Source organism: Leuresthes tenuis, unplaced genomic scaffold, assembly GCF_036924035.1.
Source record: "Leuresthes tenuis unplaced genomic scaffold, fLeuTen1.0.hap1 SCAF_24, whole genome shotgun sequence".
In the NCBI taxonomy this organism is placed as follows: domain Eukaryota; kingdom Metazoa; phylum Chordata; class Actinopteri; order Atheriniformes; family Atherinopsidae; genus Leuresthes; species Leuresthes tenuis.
The window spans coordinates 22,521,527-22,539,420 of NW_027325378.1; the positions used below are offsets into that span (position 1 = coordinate 22,521,527).

General features: G+C 38.2%; 1 protein-coding gene across 1 annotated transcript in view; it reads right to left on the bottom strand.

Annotated features, from left to right (window-relative positions):
• Positions 1-10,329: 10,329 nt before the first annotated feature.
• The window catches only part of plppr4b (phospholipid phosphatase related 4b), a 64,441-nt gene continuing 56,876 nt past the window's right edge, over positions 10,330-17,894 (bottom strand). Inside the window, exons 6-7 of the mRNA XM_072378127.1 lie at positions 17,080-17,253; positions 10,330-14,951 (exon numbers count right to left, since the gene is read on the bottom strand). Of these exons, the coding sequence (XP_072234228.1) occupies positions 13,257-14,951; positions 17,080-17,253 (1,869 nt within the window). The 3' untranslated portion in view covers positions 10,330-13,256. The remainder of the gene's footprint in view (positions 14,952-17,079; positions 17,254-17,894) is intronic.

The following is a 17,894-nucleotide window of genomic DNA, read 5'->3' on the forward strand; positions in this document are numbered from 1 at the left end:
GTTAATACACAGATTGTTCTTCGCTTTCCAGTTCATGAGAATAGTTTTCTTTGCGATACATAACACTGTGAGAACCATGTGTGCTGAGTTCATTTCCATGTTGATGTTGTCTAAGTCACCCAGTATGCACAGTGTGGGGCATGCAGGGATGCTAAACTTTAGCCATGTTGATAGGTCCTAACAGACTTCAAGCCAGAACTTCTGGACAGGCGCACAGAACCACAAAGCGTGTGCATAATCATCAGGTGTGTTATCTGTGCAATGTGAGCAGATGTTTGAGTGTGTTAGAGCCATCCTGAACATCCTTTGTCCTGTATAGTGTGTTCTATGAAGGATTTTGTATTGTATGAGCTGTAAATTAGGATTCTGAGTCATTCTGAAGGTGTTCAAACATATTTGTGGCCAGAAGCTATGACTAGAACTGATGGATAAATCTGCCTCCCATTTTGAGGATGGAAGAGACATTGTGTCATCTATTTTAGACAATAATTTATATATTTTGATAGTAGTTTTGGGGTGCAGATGCTTAGAAATTCTGCTACCCTAGTCGGGAGTTGTAAGTCTGGTTGGTGGAGGATATATTTCTTTGTTATTATAGACTTAAGTTGTTGATATTCTAGGAATTTATTGCTGCCTATCTCGTGTTGTGATATGAGCTCATCAAATGAAATAAAATGTCCATTTTGGATTATATGTTCCAGATGTTTGATTCCTTTGATCTTCCACAGAGTAAAGTTTAGCATTTTTTTGTTTTGCAGTATGTCAGGATTGTTCCAGATGGGTGTAAGCTTACATGGGACAATTGAAGACTTTGTTATCTTAAGAAATTCCCACCAGGCTGTCAGAGAGGTGCTGATGTTAATGCTTTTGAAACATTTGTGATTTTTTACGTTTTGACTAATAAGTGGCAGGTCAGAGATTTCCAGATTATCACACAATGCTTGTTCTATATTTATCCATGGTTAATCTATTGGGCTAGGTTTAAACCATTTTGATATATACTGTAACCTATTGGCTAAGGAATAGTGCTGAAAATTAGGTAAATCTAATCCACCACAGTCCTTGGTCTTCTGTAGGGTTTTTAAACTAATACGTGGTGGTTTGTTTTTCCACAGAAATTTGGAGATGCATGAATCTAGTGACTTAAACCAAGTAGCAGATGGTTTTATGGGGATCATTGAGAACAAATAATTAACTTTTGGTAGTATCATCATTTTAATGGTTGTAACTCTCCCCATAAGTGATATAGGTAAGGACTTCCAATGAGAGAGATCGTCCTCTACGGTCTTTAATAATTGCACATCATTTAGCTTTGTTAGCTCTGAGAGCCTGGAGGAAATGTTTATGCCTAAATATCTAATATTTCCTGACTGTAAAGTGATCGCAGGTATATTCTGGACTCTGCAGTTAATGGGCAGAACTGTGGTCTTAGACCAATTGATAGAGTAGTCAGAAAGTGCTGAGAATTTATTTATGAGTGTGATCGTGTGAGTGAGAGACGTTTGAGAGTTCTGAAGGAAAAGTAAAACATCAGCATAAAGACTTATTTTATGCTCAATATTTTGGGGTTGGATGCCTTCAATTCATATGAATTGAAGATTCTATATATATATTTCTCTCTTGTCTGATAGCAGCTGCTAAAGGTTCGATGAAAATAGCAAAAAGTGAGGGAGAAAGTGGGCAACCCTGTCTTGTACCTCTCTGCAGACTGAAGCTTGGAGAGGTTTGATCATTTGTCCTGACACACGCATTTGGGGAGCTATATAATATCCTTATCCAGTTGATGAAGTGTGACCCAAACCCAAATTTGTTTAATGCTGCAAATAAAAATTTCCATTTCACTCGATCAACTGCTTTTTCTGCATCTAGAGAGACTATTGTGGTTTCCAGGTTGTTGATGTTAGAATAGTCTATGAGATTAATTAGCCTGCGAGTGTTAGTGGATGAGTGTCTACCCTTTATAAAACCTGTCTGGTCAGGATGTATTATAAGTGGAGTTATTTTTTCCATTCTTTTGGCAAGGTCTTTACAAATTATTTTGAGGTCTGCATTTATTAGAGAAATTGGGCGGTAGCTGGATGGAAGTATGGGGTCTTTTCCTGGTTTCTGTAGCAAGATAATGTTAGCAGAGTTCATGTGTGGGGATAATCTGCCATTCTGCTTAACTTGTAATACCATTTTGTGAAATGCAGGTGCCAAAACAGTCCAAAATTCTTTGTAGAACTCTGCTGGACAACCATCTGGTCCCGGGGCTTTGTCACTAGGCATATGTTGAAGGGCTTCGTGGAGTTCTCCTATTGAAAGAGGTGAATCCAGAGCCATTGCCTGTTCGGTTTGTAATTTTGGAAGGTTGATATTACTAAGAAACTGATTTATGTTACTGTCTGATGGATCATTTTGTGATGAATATAAGGTTTTATAGAAGTCCCTAAAAGTATTGTTGATTACATCGGGGTCATGGGTGACATTTCCTTTTGAGTCTTTAACAGAAGTTATTGTTGTTTTCTCTTTGTTTCTCTTTAGTTGGTTAGATAGGAACCTTCCAGATTTATTGCCGTGCTCAAAGTTCTCCAAGCGAAGTCTTTGTATCAGAAACTGTGTTTGTTTATCAATAATTTTGTTTAATTAAAGTTTAGCTTTTCTTAGTTCATTCAGTGTGTGTTCCTCTTTGGAGGTACTGTAGACAATTTCTAATGATTTAATCCTGAGTTCTAAATCTGATATCCTTGAACTTTCCCTCTTTTTCTTATTTGATGAAAAAGAGATTATTTTGCCTCTCATAACCGCTTTTCCGGCTTCCCAAAGAGTACAAGCTGACATTCCTGGCAGGTCATTATTTTCTAAATATACAGACCATTCCCTTTTGAAATAATTAATAAAATCAGGGTCTTTTAGTAATGATGTATTAAATCTCCAATTCCTAGCCGGTGGTGTAACTCTGTTATTCTTCAGTGATAGAAACTGGAGCGTGATCACTTATAGGGATGGGGTGGATTTTGGTGTCTGAAATATCCCTCATCAAGGAACTGCTAACTAAGAAATAATCTATTCTTGAATATGAGTGGTGTACCGGTGAGAAGAAGGTGTATTCTCTAAGAGTGGGGTGGTGGGAGCGCCAAGCATCACAAAGACCAAAATCTTTCATATACTGTTTAACAATATTCGTGGACTGCCAGTTCCGCTGACTTCCTGAAGTACTGAGTCTGTCTACTCCTGAGTCTAATACCATGTTAAAGTCCCCTCCTATGATGAGTGTGTTATCTGAGTGATCAGAGAGTGAAGTGAAAAAGGAGTGAAAAAATGAAGGTCATCCACATTTGGACCATATATATTTGCAATGCATAAATTCATATTTTGAATAGATAAATTAACTATTAAAAATCTACCTTCTGGATCTATAACTGTGTTGTTTACAGTGAAATTTACTCTTCTATTTATCAGAATGGCTACACCTCTTTGTCTGGAGTTGTAACAGGCTGAGTACACATGAGGAAACTGTGCTGTGGTGAGAACATCATGAGAACAAACGCAGCGTGTTTGGGAAGAAAGACAGAATAGAAAAACAGTGCAAAAGAGTGGAAGTGTGAGATAGAAAAAGGAAAAACAAAAAAACATACCCAAATAAACAAATATGAACTGCATACATCCTGTGATGGTGAGACTGGCAGTGAGCTATATATTTTGTCTTGATAGATAACTGTGAATTGGATAGATTATTTCATCTTACTTATGTCATCTACAGTGAACGAATACAGATCACCTGGAGTTTAGAAGAGCCAAGGAGTGGTGTCCTGGTCATGGTACATCTGCCCGTTGTTGAATAATTTATCCACCGCGATGACAGCTCGGAAGCCTCCTTCCATGAACTTTCTCCGGATGGGGAACAGAACCCTGCGTCTTTCCAGGATTTCTTTGGGAAACTGGTCGTTGACGCTGAAGTCCCTTCCTCTCAGCTCCCTGCCGCGGCCCCTCACCCGGACCTTCTGTTGGTAGTGCTCGAACTTGGCCACAATCGGTCTCGGTCGGCGGGCATAAGGTCTCTTCCCTCCCAGGCGGTGGACTCGGTGAAAAGTAATGTTTTTCACTACATCTACTGGAAGTTTCAGTTGATTTTGGATGAAGTTTTTCACTGCGAGTTCAGGATCCTCGTCTGCCTGCTCCGGGATTCCAGAAAACACCAGATTGTCCCTCATACTACGAGCCTGGAGATCAATAATTGATTCTTTCATCCTCTTGTTCTCGTCAGAGATCCGGCTCATTCCTTCAGTGAGTGATTTCACCGATCCTCTGAGGGCTGCGTTTTCTGCAGCCAGCGTCTGCACCTGTTGCTGGCTGAACTCCAACGACTCCCGTAATGCCTGGAACTCTCTGTATAGAATTTCTAACAGAGACATACGGGCGTCGAAGCTGGATAATTTGTTATCGATCGATGTTAAAATGTCCGTCGAATCATTACCAACTAGAGACGTCGCTCCGGGTGACTCTTCATTACGACTTCTCTTTGAGGTTGAAGCCTTGCTGCTAGCAGATGGGGTTTGGTTAGTTTTCGATCCTGTCAAAACACTCGTCGATGAAATCCGTGAGGCTCTCCAGGCTTTCTTCACTGTACTCCAGTGTTTTGTTTTTGTTTCACCCGATAATATATTTATTTAAACAGTAGTTATTGGTATAATTATAATCTTACTATATTGTTTGCTCTATTTGAGGCGCGCCTTGTTTAAATCTGCCCAAGATGCCAGAGATATTTATGTTAAATTTTTTTCAGTGCGACAAATACCATGTGTGGCATGTGAGCGTGAGAACTTGTTGAAATGCGTGCCTCACGCTCATTGTGTGAGACTTGAGAGCCCTGAATAAACATTATATTATCATTACAAAATAAAACCTTTTCAATACATTTAATTAAATGCAATGCCGTTGCCGTCTTATTGAGCATAATATCATGCTAACTGTATAATTACATTAAATACAATTTCAGTATAATGCTGTGCTTTGTCTAACAAAATTACCATGAGCTCAATCCTCATATACTGGCACTGCGCCTACATCACAGCCCATATTTATGTGCTGAGGAGAGCCCTGCCAACCAGTGAGCGTCCACGATACATGAGTAAAGGTAAATATGATTGGCAGTCACTGTGGAAGTGGAATCAACACCCAACACGTTACACAGGCACACAATAATAATGTGTGAGACAGAATAGAAATACTGAATTAATCCCTTAGGGAAGTTATTGTAGCATAACCACAATAACACAGAATAAATATCATATTTATTAAATATGATAAATAAAATTATATAAATTACTATTATTATTATGGTGGACGACATAGTGAAGCTATGTTGTCATTTCAATCACCACCTGCACCTCCTTTACATATATTGTCCACTTGATGGCGCAGTCGAGCAAATTAATTGCCATGAAGTTTCAGCCCATTTTTTAACTATTTGGATGGAAAGCTTCAGTGCTTCATCTCGTCATCACTAGTCCACACAGAGCAGCATAGGGAACAAACAGGTTGAGGTAAGTACAAGATGAAAATGTAACTTTTTCATGCAAGTTGGCCTGACTTTTCATTGTGATGTAATGACGGTCTTGCGAAGAATTGCTGTCACCTCCAGCCTCTTAAAGCCTGCATTAATTACCAAATGTAGCACAGGTGAATAGAAAGAATCCAAAGCCTGGGGTAACCTGTCTAACAGCTCTACCTGTGGAGGAAGCAGAGTTAAACACACCAAACACCCAACCAGCCAGCTGACAATGACAAAAGTTACATCTTCAGCTTGGTACATTAAGGTACGATGAAAAAGCATTGTTTACTTACATTTGCTGCTAACTTACAGCAAACAAAACTATTTCTATAGAGAGTTATTTCTATAGAGAGCTGGAGTGTTTTTGGTATGACTGGAGGAGTAGCTTCATTTGTGTTTACGGCATTAAAATGACCAAATAGATGCCCTGGTTTTGATGGCACGTTACATACATAAAACGGTGTGTCCTTTGCTAATGTATTAACTACATTGTACATGCACATTAACTATTGAACTATTTAACCTCTCCAGTAGCTCCTCGACTCTTTCAAATTGAAAAAAAATCCAGTTTTGGCACAGTCACTTATTGTTCGGGAACTTTCTTCATTGCATGGGGTGGCTGCTGACTTAATCAAACTGGTGGGGTTGAGAACTTGCTAAGTCTCCACCCCAGAAACAGACTGTTCAAAATAGGGCAAAGATGAGACACACTGTGCTTAAACCAACAGCTATTTTGACCAAAACCTGTTTCATACATATCAATAAGACTTCAGAAAATTGTGGCAAATTGTTAGAAAGGGATAATGTGACACATTTTTTCTCCTAATTTACTGTGGCAGAATTTTAAATGCTGCCCATATCTTTGTGGCACATTTATACTTTTATTTATAGATAACGATACTTTCAATGTACCTTGTAATTTTCCTGTAATTGCAATAATACACAATCATGATGTACTTCTATTCATAAGCTCTTCTATTTCTCCTGTAGATTCCAATTAGACTTCCACTGAAGGCAACGCTTTAATTTGGTACAAATTCAAGGACCTATTCTGAAAAGAAACAATAATAATTATACTTGGCAGTGCTAACAACTTATGCTACACTCCCACTTAGAAAAAGATGGGAGGTTTGGCGCAGGAGGGAGAATAACAATTTTCTGGAAAGAGAAAAAAAGGGTCTGAGTATGTGTGAAATAATGCTGTATCATTCAGCTCTCATCTCAAGAACAGATATGGGGCACAATTTGACAGACAGCTATAGATTTTTGCTTGCAAAAGCAAAGTACAGTAAACATAATGTATAAACAGCTTAATTTACACATACCACAACACAGTTGTGTTCTTGATGAGATCAAAGAAACACAATGAACTACAGGTCTTAATGCTTAAACCTGCATTAAGGCCTGTGTCATCTCCCTATAAAATCCTCACGTTTCACAATTTAGGTGTTATAATAAAATACAGTTACATTATTACAACCAGATTGATAAAGACGACAGAAACAGTTTGACAATCAAGGATCTTTTAAAATGTTTTTGTGGGCAGTCCAAATTTACTTTTGAAATCACAGTAACTTAAAATGTTACCACTATTGTTACACTGTCTTTGTAGTATGAATATTTCCTCTTATATATGGTATGATTTCAAATTATTATATTGTGTTGTCACAGCCTCAGGACACAGATGCAGGATCAGTTTCAGATCAAGAGTGTTTATTAACAACAGGGGGGTTGAGGATCTCCACACAGAGCAAACAAAAGGGCTGTGAAACACCTGAAGCACTCTCCTCAATAACTATGGTGGAGAGGAGCGCAGCTATGAAAAATGATCGAAATCAAAACCTCTCCACACTAGGAGGAAAACAAAGGGCTATTAAATATAACAAAATAAACTCTCTCGCTCTCCTGTTGAGGCGGACATAAACAAAGAAGCTCTCTTGGAAAACAGAGGCACTATAAATCTTAACAATAAACTTAAAACACACCTTTAACGGCGGCGCAAAAGATTTCTAAAACAAAACACAAAAATTGCTCCACTAATGGAGATTTCTATGGAAAATTAACAAATAAAAATCTCTCCAAAAAACGGAGGAACAAAACCAGGCTGTGAAACTAAGTGTGAGATTAAACTAAAGCTATGGAATAAATTACAAAAAAAAGATACTGCTCTGCAGGAGGATCACTCACTGCAAGCTTTAGGATTCTGTGGCTGTGGATGCTGTGAGACAAAACGCTAGTAGTGAAGCTCATTACAAGAAACAACACACTGGCACAGGACAGAGGGAGACGCAGACTATTTGACCACATGAGGAACCAAGGGGAACAGGTGGAAACACTTTGGGAATCAGGGGAGACAATCAGACACTTGACACAGGAGGAAAGGCAAGGTACCTGAAACGAGAGGGAAGTTCGTGATTTCAAAATAAAACAGGAAATGAAGAGACAAGACATGAAAAAAACGTAAATCGTGACGTTATATATGTATATATATATATTTTTAAAATGTGGTATTGCTGGCAAATGACAACCTGGCAATTCAAAGGCCAATTTTAAGGAGCCAAAACGCATCTAAACATAAAGTTAAGGGAGACACATCATGCCCTTTTTTTTTTACATTTTGTATGAGACAGGCTTTGGTCCACAGTGGTCCTCTTTCGTCCCTATTTTAACATTGGCAGACACCTCCACACCACTGATGCTAGTAAACAATGCTTTCTTATCAAACTTAATCAGCCTGTTGCGGACCTCCCCAACCAAAGTCATTCATCTGATTACACTCATTGTTTCGACATAATTTTATGAAGAGGATGGTCAGTGTTCTTTATATTAATTAACCAACTCGGGCAGGAGGCTTCTTTTAACCATCAGCTCAATGGGCTCCAGTATAGAGCCAGCCTTCTTTATCAGTTTGATCAGTTTCTCTGGCTCTGAAGCTTCTGCCCCAACAAATGGCTACAAAGCAGATTACACTTTCCACAACAGAATTGTAGAAGATATGCAATATTTTGGTGCAGACATTGAAGGACCTTAGCTTCCTCAATAAATATAGTCTGTTTTGTCCTTTCTTGTAGACACCCTCAGTGTTGAATTTCCAGTCCATTCTGCTGTCCAGATGAACCCCCGGGTATCTGTATTCCTCAACCGCCTCCTCTTCACTTTGGATGGATACGGAATTTGGCTTACTCCTCGTCCTCCTAAATCCACTATAATTTCTTATGTTTTGTTTGTGCAGAGTCATTAGAATATTTCTGTAGATGACAGGTCTGAGTTGTACTGAGTTGTACAGTCCCCTCTAGTGTTCCTGTGCTGATGACCACCTTCTCAGACACATAACCCTCACTCGGACAAACTGTGGTCTGTTTGTCAAGTAGTCAATATTCCAGGCGGTTGTGGAGGCATCACCCTGTATCTTCTGGAGCTTCTTACATAACAGTGCAGGCTGAGTTGTATTAAAACCCAAGTAAAAATAAAAAAAAAACACAATCATCACCATGCTGCCTGCTTTGTCCAGATAAGGGTGTGCCCACTGAAGCAGGTAGATGATGATCTTCAATACCAACCCCAGGACGATAAGCAAACTGTAGAGGGTCCTGAAAGGTTTTCACTTGTTTATTGAGGTAAGCCAATAACAGTCTCTCAAGGGGCCTCATGTACAAAGACTTGCGTGGATTTCCTACTGAAACATGGTGTACGCTCAAACCCAAATGCCCTCCCACGCACAAAAATATCCGGATGTATGAGTCTGTGCGTACACATGAATCCAAGCACATTTCCTTTGTACATCCCAATCAAGGCTGATTTGAGCATAATTTAATTTCAGGGGCTGTACATTCAAAAGACACCCTCAGAGCAAGCAAGAATGCATTATAGCATCCATTCAAACTATCTTAAACAAAATAGCTGTACTTATATCCACTTATGCTATACTTTTTTTAGATGGTACTCTGGAGCATGATAACCTATAGTGTAATATGAAATATTTTGAGTTTTTCACAGTAAGATGTATAGTAACAAACATAGACCATTTGTTTAAAGCAGCAGTCTATATATGTGACTGCTCTAGCATGATTAAGATCAACAAGAACTTGCGTAAGTGCTTGATTTCAGACAATATCCAGTTATATTGCACCAGTACACTGGTCTTTGTCAAACCTTCTATAGTATTTTTAATTACCTTTAAACCAATCAGTTGTGTTATGATTATTAAAATGTCTTTATTTTTCTCATCTTAATTTAATTAATCACATCTTATTTGTGACCCATTTGACAATAGTTGAAACCAAAGACCCTAAAATATATTTGTATTTAGGATAATCAGTTAAGATAAGTGCACTGTATTTTAGTTTTATTACCAAATATCTATTTTAACCGTCCAACAACATGCATGTTAGGTTAATTGGTGACTCTAAAATTGTCCCTAGGAGTGAGTGTGAGCATGTGTGTGGTTATTTGTCTCGTTTGTCTCTGTGTGACCCTGTTATGGACTGGCGACCAGGGTGTACACCGCCTCTCGCCCAATGACTGCTGGGATAGGCTCCAGCCCCCCCGTGACGGATTAAGCAGGTATAGAAAATGGATGAATGGATGGATATTTATTTTAATCTTTTAGATCTTGTCATGCCATGATCAATGTGCTCTCAATGTGATTGCTAGGTTAACTTTCTGAAGTAGTCAATACTTCATAATATCTGACTATAATAACTACTGAGCTTCCGTTTTCTTTTTTAACTTGAATTATCACAAATTGATTTTGAAGACTTCTTGATGCATAGAACTGAAACAGCTCATCACAGTATCAGAAAACATTTATTATTCATCCAGGGACAACACAACAGTCTACACATGCAAAGATCATCCATTCACAGTTTTTACCAAGGATCAATGCTTTACACTCTTAAATTTCACAAGCTTTTGGAACACACCATAAATCAGACAAAAAAAAGTTAATTAATTATTTTTCCCTCTATGCCCAATTGGCATATTTATAAGATATGTTTTATTGGAATGACATCTAATATTTTGTGTCATCCTAAAGGGAGTATGGACAATTTTAAGGCTTTGATCTAAAGAATGTAACTTGTATTTTGCACCTTCACATCATTTCCATTAAACTTTTATAAAGACAACCATGATCAAATTACATCACACAGGCTGGTTTCACAGATAGTGTAAACATTTTTTTTAAACATCTACAGTAAAGAGGTTATTATGAAATGTTATTCTTGAAAACAATTTGTATTCTTATTCATTTTCTGAAATGTACTTCAGAAAACATCAATAAGCCACACCTTCAGTAGAAACCAATTAAGTTTGGGCTGGGAGCAACAGTCAGGACATAAGTTTTGATTAGCTTGCAGAATTTGTCGAGAAAAGAAATATAACTTAAGAAAATATATTGTTGTTCTTTAAGATAGTACAAATTTTGTAGTATGAAGACTGAGTTTTATTCAAAGTTAATTAATTCCAGTCTCATCGCAGAATGTGTAATAGTGGCATTTGTTCTCAGCACAAAAATATAGCAGTGTCACAATAAGGCTTCAGAATGTGAGATGGCAATTTTTTAAGTTGCTTGTTGTTTGGTATAGAACAACTTCACATAACCTGATGGGAAAGTATATATATATTTTTTGAAACCTAAACATGTATTCATATAATTTTCTTTATAAGTAACCATAATAATGTGGTTTTAATCCGTAACCAATCACAAATAACATCAAGGTACAAAGTAAAAGGAGTAATTGCATTTAGGGGGATGGTATCAAACTTTTGTCATTACCTGAAGATTAAAAGATTGTCATATGAACCTCACCATGAAACACTAAAAACATAAGATACTTGTTTTTTAAATTTTAAAAAATTAAAGCACATTCATGATACAAATCTTGTGATAGACAATAAACAAATAAAACATGAAAATGCTTCTGGGGTAAAAAATGATCATGTTCAGTATAATGCAGGTTTGCAATACAAATAGTGAATACAAATTTCATCTCATGTTTCATTTTGTAAATTATGAAAAACATTGCTTTGGCAAATCTTCTCACATAATCTCTCCATTACTGTCATGGTACTTTTGGTAACAATGCTCAAGCGTTTATACCAAATGTCTAAATATCCAAAATGTAGACAGTCAGAGATACAATTTATTGATATGCAGCACAATGCGAACTACTTTACACAATGAATTTTGCAATTTCTCAACTGATAAAAGGTTAAAACTAAATAAGCACACAAACATATACAGATAAACTGCTGGTTACTTCATGGCACAGTAGGAGATTGCAGCACAAATTTGGATGAATGTGCCATTCTTCCAGCACATCAAGGTAAAGAGTGAGTTAAAACAAATAAAAAAATCACCTGCCGCCTTCTTATTGTCTTCAGCAAAGCCACAGATGCAAATAGACTAATTTCTTGATCATTGCTGTTCTGTTTATTCTTGTAGAGAAATGCTACACAACCAGCTGTAAATGTAACTGAAACAAAGTCAGTTTTGCTACGAGTGAACACAGTGGATTACGGCATCATTTTATAGTTTATTTTTTATAGTTACCATTAATATCATAATAACAATAAATATGAATTAATAATGGATTAAAAATGAATACAAAAAAATAGGCAAGTTGTCTGTTTGATAAATCAACAAGTCAAAAATAAAGGACAAAGTGGATGCTCTCTGCAATACATTTATGTAGTTCTCATCAGTTAGAATCATTTTAACCAACTTTGGTATGATTTATGGCTCTAAACAGTAGCATAGTATGACTATTCAGCTGTTGGTGTATTTCATGACTGATTAATTAAAAACAGCTTAAAATTTCAGATGGCACACAAAATGTCAAAGACAAAAATACTGTCATGATCAAGTTTTGCTCTGAATTTTTTTAATATATACCTATTATCTCATAATGAGGTGGAAGAATATTCCATTGCTCTGTTCCTTATTTGTATTGTATATACTGATTGACATGGATGTCCAGAAATATGTACAGGATATTAAGATTAAAGACATTTACATTTTACAGGGTAAACGCTTATTTCAGTCCAAGTCACCTCATATTTGATTTCATAGCTACAGGAGGACTCCTAAGCACACTTATGGTTCAAACAGTATTCTGTTGAATATGTGGTATCTGTACACAAAAGATGCAAAATAGAAAACATCTCTGACATATTATTGTCTTAGCTGTAAATCTTTGTAAAATAATTCTTTATCTATTCTGTATATTTAGTATGTTATATACTATGGAAGTAGCATTAACTGGTGTAGCACCACTTTCAGGCATACACAATATTTACAATGCAGGGAAGTAAACATTGGTTTCACAGCTATGATAAAATCATTTTTGCAGCGGTGAGCTGCATTTCAAATATAACTGCCTGATTCAGTTTAAAATTTTTTGTGTTTTTCTTTTTTCATCCAAAACAACTCATTAAAAAAAGATTCTCCCCACCCCAAAACGACTGTTACAGCATTAACAATACAATAGGTTTCCTCAGGAGTGACCACAAAAGTACACAGTGATTATTTCTACAACACTTAAACGGTTGTGCTTTAGTGTAAACATGTACAAAAATCATGCTACATAAATTTTTTTTGTTTTGAAGTTATATACTTTGATGATTAATACTGACTGTTGTAACTTACACCAGGTTCTCTGAAAATACAGCTGCCCTACATCCTTTGCTAAATTTTCATAGGACTATTCAGTCACTTTGTATTTTAGTCCTTGAAAACAGGAGTAATTGATGTTCCCTTGTAGAAAATGTTCCGAGCGTTATCAGGGCTATTAGCTCTCTCTGGTATCATGATGATACTATTGCCTTTTCTTCGCAGTGTGGACTCACGACTAGAAGCAACTGAGGGGATTTCTGATGTGGTCTCTGCAGCTCCTGCTCTGCCACCACCTCCTCCAGATCCAGACCCACTACCGTCCCCTGGAGTGACCCTTATGGTAGAGAGGCCCTGAGTGTGGACCCTCTGCTCTGATTGGCCGGTGCTCTGGGTGTGAACAGTAACTATGGGTGGGGTGCCAACAGTGGAAGTAGTGGTAACAATGTGATTGCCATACTTCCTGTCAATTGACCCTTCACGTACTGAGTCTGAGCTCTCTGAGTCTACACTTAGATCATTGTGCTCAAAAGACTGCCTTAAGCTTCCCAGTCCTGGACCTACATTACCTACACCACCAGTCCCACCAGCTCCTGTGCCATGATCCAGGGACCGCCACCTCCATGACCCACTTCCATCTGTGGATGGGGCTTGGATCACTGGTCTGTTATTTTCAGGGTGGGCTTCTACTCTGACAATTGCACCAGTGCTTCCTGAGATACTGCCTGTAGTGCTGCCAAGTGAACTAGGTCCTGTTGTGCTGGTAGGGTCCTGTTCAGTTAGGGCCCTGTAACGAGCCGAACCCTGGCAACTCCCATTAGTGTTGCAGCCCATGCTGCTCTCATCTAAGCTCTTAGAATGGGTTTGTAGTAGCCCCTGCTGCTTAGACATGGAAATGACTTGCATAATTCGTGGCTGGGTGTTCTGCATATTTTCATTAGTCCTGCATGCTGCAGTCCTCTCAGCTGCCTTTTGCCAGTTAGCCTGAACAGTACTGTTCACTGTTGACATGACCTCACTTCCATCTCCTTCCATTGTTCTCTGGGAGGTTGTGTTGTAATTTTCATGAGCTTCCTCTGGTATGTGCACTAGCTGTGAAGATCCAGGCCTAGACTGCATCAGTATCCTGGTTCCTCCAGTGATGCCACTGCAGTTACTGGGTAGGGTGGTACTTGTTCCTGTGGGATGCTTGGACATGTATGCATGGCCATCAAGGCCCCCATTGAGGCCCATAGCTGATGGTTCAGAGCTAGATCGCAGCTCCATGCTGCCATGATGGTGGGGGTGCTGGGAGGACTGACCAGATGATGAATCTACAGAGGAAGAGAAGGACTCTGTGACCAGCATGGTGCACTTATGGTTGTTGTTCTTACTTTTCCATTGAGACAGAAGCTGCTTTGAGCGGCTAGAGTCCAGGGAGGCATGGTGGAGAGTGGTAGCATGACGTCTGGCGGCTTCTTCGTATGCTGCTATGGCCTGAGGGGTGTGAACCCGAGGGAGTGTGTGGCTATAAGTCATCATGGCATCTTTGCTCTGGGGACTGCAGGGTGAGATAACTTCCACATCTGCACTGGAGCGCTTTAGGCTGTCATCAGGCCTCTGTTGCTGTAGTCCTCTGTGGAGCAAGCCTTCAGAGTGGGAGGTCGGTATGCCAGTTTCACTAGCTATACCAGCTTTCATCTGCAGGTGGTGAATAATGGCCTCCTGGCTTACATGGGGCAAGGAGCAAGTGGGGTGACGTACAAGTGATGGGGGACTGCTGCTGGTCTCCTCACTCGACTGAAAATTTCCAACTGCATAGAACCCCTGGCAACACATAAAAAAAACACTTACCTGTATTATACTCAATTCGTTTTAAAAAAACATTTAAAACAGAATCACATAAACCCTTGACATTGTACAATGTTTTGTCTGACTGAATGAGAATGGGCACATGTTCCATTATAATAATGTAATGGACACAACTGTAATATAGTCATGGATAACTATTGTGATTTCATAGGACTTTGACTTTGAAATTTAAATAATTTAAGTACATTTAAGTCATTTGGCTCTATAGGGGGCAACGTGCACCACTTAGACAGTCTGTAAGTTTAGTCAAAAGCAAAAATTTCAGTAACAGCTTGATGGACTGATGTCAAAATTTGGCACAGGTTTTGTTAGGTCCCACAAACAGGGTAGGAAAGGGTGGACTTTCCTGTTATCCGTTGCCTACCCTTAATCTAATAAAGACTGAAAAGAGATTAAAATATCTTAGTAGAAATATCAAAGCAGGTGCTGAAGCACAAGATAACCGGCTGTAGTTCAGGGGGAAGAGCAGTCGCCTACCAATTGGAAGGTCAGTGGTTTGCATGTTGAAGTGTCCTTGGGCAAGATACTGTACCCCGCGTTGTCTGCCGCTCATTGAATGAATGTGTGTGAATGTATAGAATAAAACACTGACAAATACATGCTGTACGAGTGTGTGAGTGAATGGGCAAATGTGGCATGTAGTGTTAAAGCACTATGAGAGGTCAACTAGACTAGGAAAGCACTATACAAGTACAGTCCATTTACCAAACAAATAAAACAAAACACTGGCTCAAAAGAACAATAAAACAAGGAACAAGGAAATCAAATAGGCAAGGAAAACAAGTAAAGAACACAGATGGGCCAACAAAGCCACAGATGGACAGAGACATGAACATGACTATGAATACACAAATACATTGGTATAACCACTGAAGTACTAAAAAGGGAGGCAAAAACCACAAAAACAAAAAGGACATAGGTAAACACAAAGAAACATAAGAGATTAAACATAAACTTTGGTAAAACCCTGACTCCCAGTCAGACTCTGTTGTTTGGGTAATAAATGGACAAAAAAATGGGCCTCATATCTGATTTTTCACAGGTTCCATATTGGTGCAGGTTCACAGTGTTTTCCTTAACTCTACCCATAAGTTTACTTTTCTAAATTTAACCAAGGATCTTTGGTGAGTAGAGAAAACCATAGAAAGGTAAAAAGAAAATGAAAAAACTGAACAGTGATACAGCATGTAAGGTAAAGGAAGAAGAAAATAGTTTTTTGCTGGACACAAACTAAGGTGTATCAGTTGATTTGTGTGAGGGGCCTTATAAACCATGTCTACAATCAGTGTTTGTTTGTAGTGTATTTTGGTATTGTACATACTGTTGCTGTTATTAGATTTCGTTGACGTCTTTTTTTCAGACAATTCAGAGACACAGTAGGGCACCTCTTATCACCACCAGTTCTTCACCTTAGTTATGTGTGTAAGAAGGCCACGTCAACTCTATGCATATTGACCCTGATAGATTATGACAACTTTTGTGTGTACTCTCATGATAGTTTAAGCCGCAAATTCATCTGTGCCATTTAAGGTCTCTAATAAAAAATAATGCTATGGTGATCCTTTGAATTTTCAGTTAGTTCTCCAGTCATTTTTGCCATTTTGTCATATACTTGACTCATGGAAAAATTATCCATTTAAATATTGCTATCAGAATCAGCTGTATTTTGTTAATCACCAACTGTAATATACAAACACGCTAAGCTTATAGGCTAAATATGACAAACATTACATTCCAAAAATTTGTACATTAGTATTCTCACCACAAGCATTTTAGCATGGCAACAAAGTTGCTATTTCCCCTCATTTGAATCATCCGTTTGGAGGACAACCGCTCCACCATCTTATTTATTAATTTTTCATTCATTCATTTTAAGAATTTCTCAGATATCTCAAAGTGAGTTTAAAAGGGAGGTTTTGGCTTAGGTTCGCAGCTGCAACACAGACTAATGTTTCTATTTTGAAGGACTGCTTTGAAACCCAGACTGACACAAACAGAATCAGAAACAATCTCCCGATGGGACATCTGTATTGGAAAATTGCTGACTGGAAAGGGAAGGGCTAAAGATTGGACTGTGTCTTACCAGGTACACAGCAATAGCACCTCCAAGTAGGAATCCCAGGTAAACATCAATGGCATGATTCTTGTACTGAATAATCCTGGTCAAACCACAAATAATGGCACTCATAATAAAGGAGAAGACTAACAGGGGCTTGAGCAGCTTGGAAGAGTCCGTTAGTGTGCTGTTGAAGTACATCTGTCAACACACGAGAGGTCATAGTTATGTTTCATTATCTTCTGGACAGTGTGCATTTCCATCAACTCTACCAGGCAGCATTATTTGAGAATTAAGTTGAAAACAAAACACAGTCAGAATAGTATTGTTTTCTCTCCATATATTGTATATAGGATATTGTGTATGGGATATCTTCACTGTCAGTAATATCTTATTCCCTTTGTAGCTGTATGAAATGTCACCTAAAAGTAAATAAACCAGCAACTAGTTATATGACCTTTAAGAGCTATGGAAACAAACTGTGAGCACAGAGCTGACCACACTACATTTTACTTAGTCCAAGACACCAGATTCTAAGCATTGGCAACTGTTAAAAGGTTTTTAAATTCTCCATTGTTATAGAAAATAAAAATCTCCATGATCCATGCTAATAAAAAAAGTTTGAAGAATTATATAAAAATAAAAGCAACTGGTTTTGTTCTTGGTAATTGTTACAAAATCTGATTATCAAGTCATGATTATCAAAAGCACATCCTGCAAAATACAGTAATACCATCCCTCCATGTTGTCTATGTCAGTGTAACATGACTTACCACCAGGAGGCAGAGGCCTGGTGAACAGATAAGTTTTAGCCGACAGAGAGCTAATGATAAACCCACCAC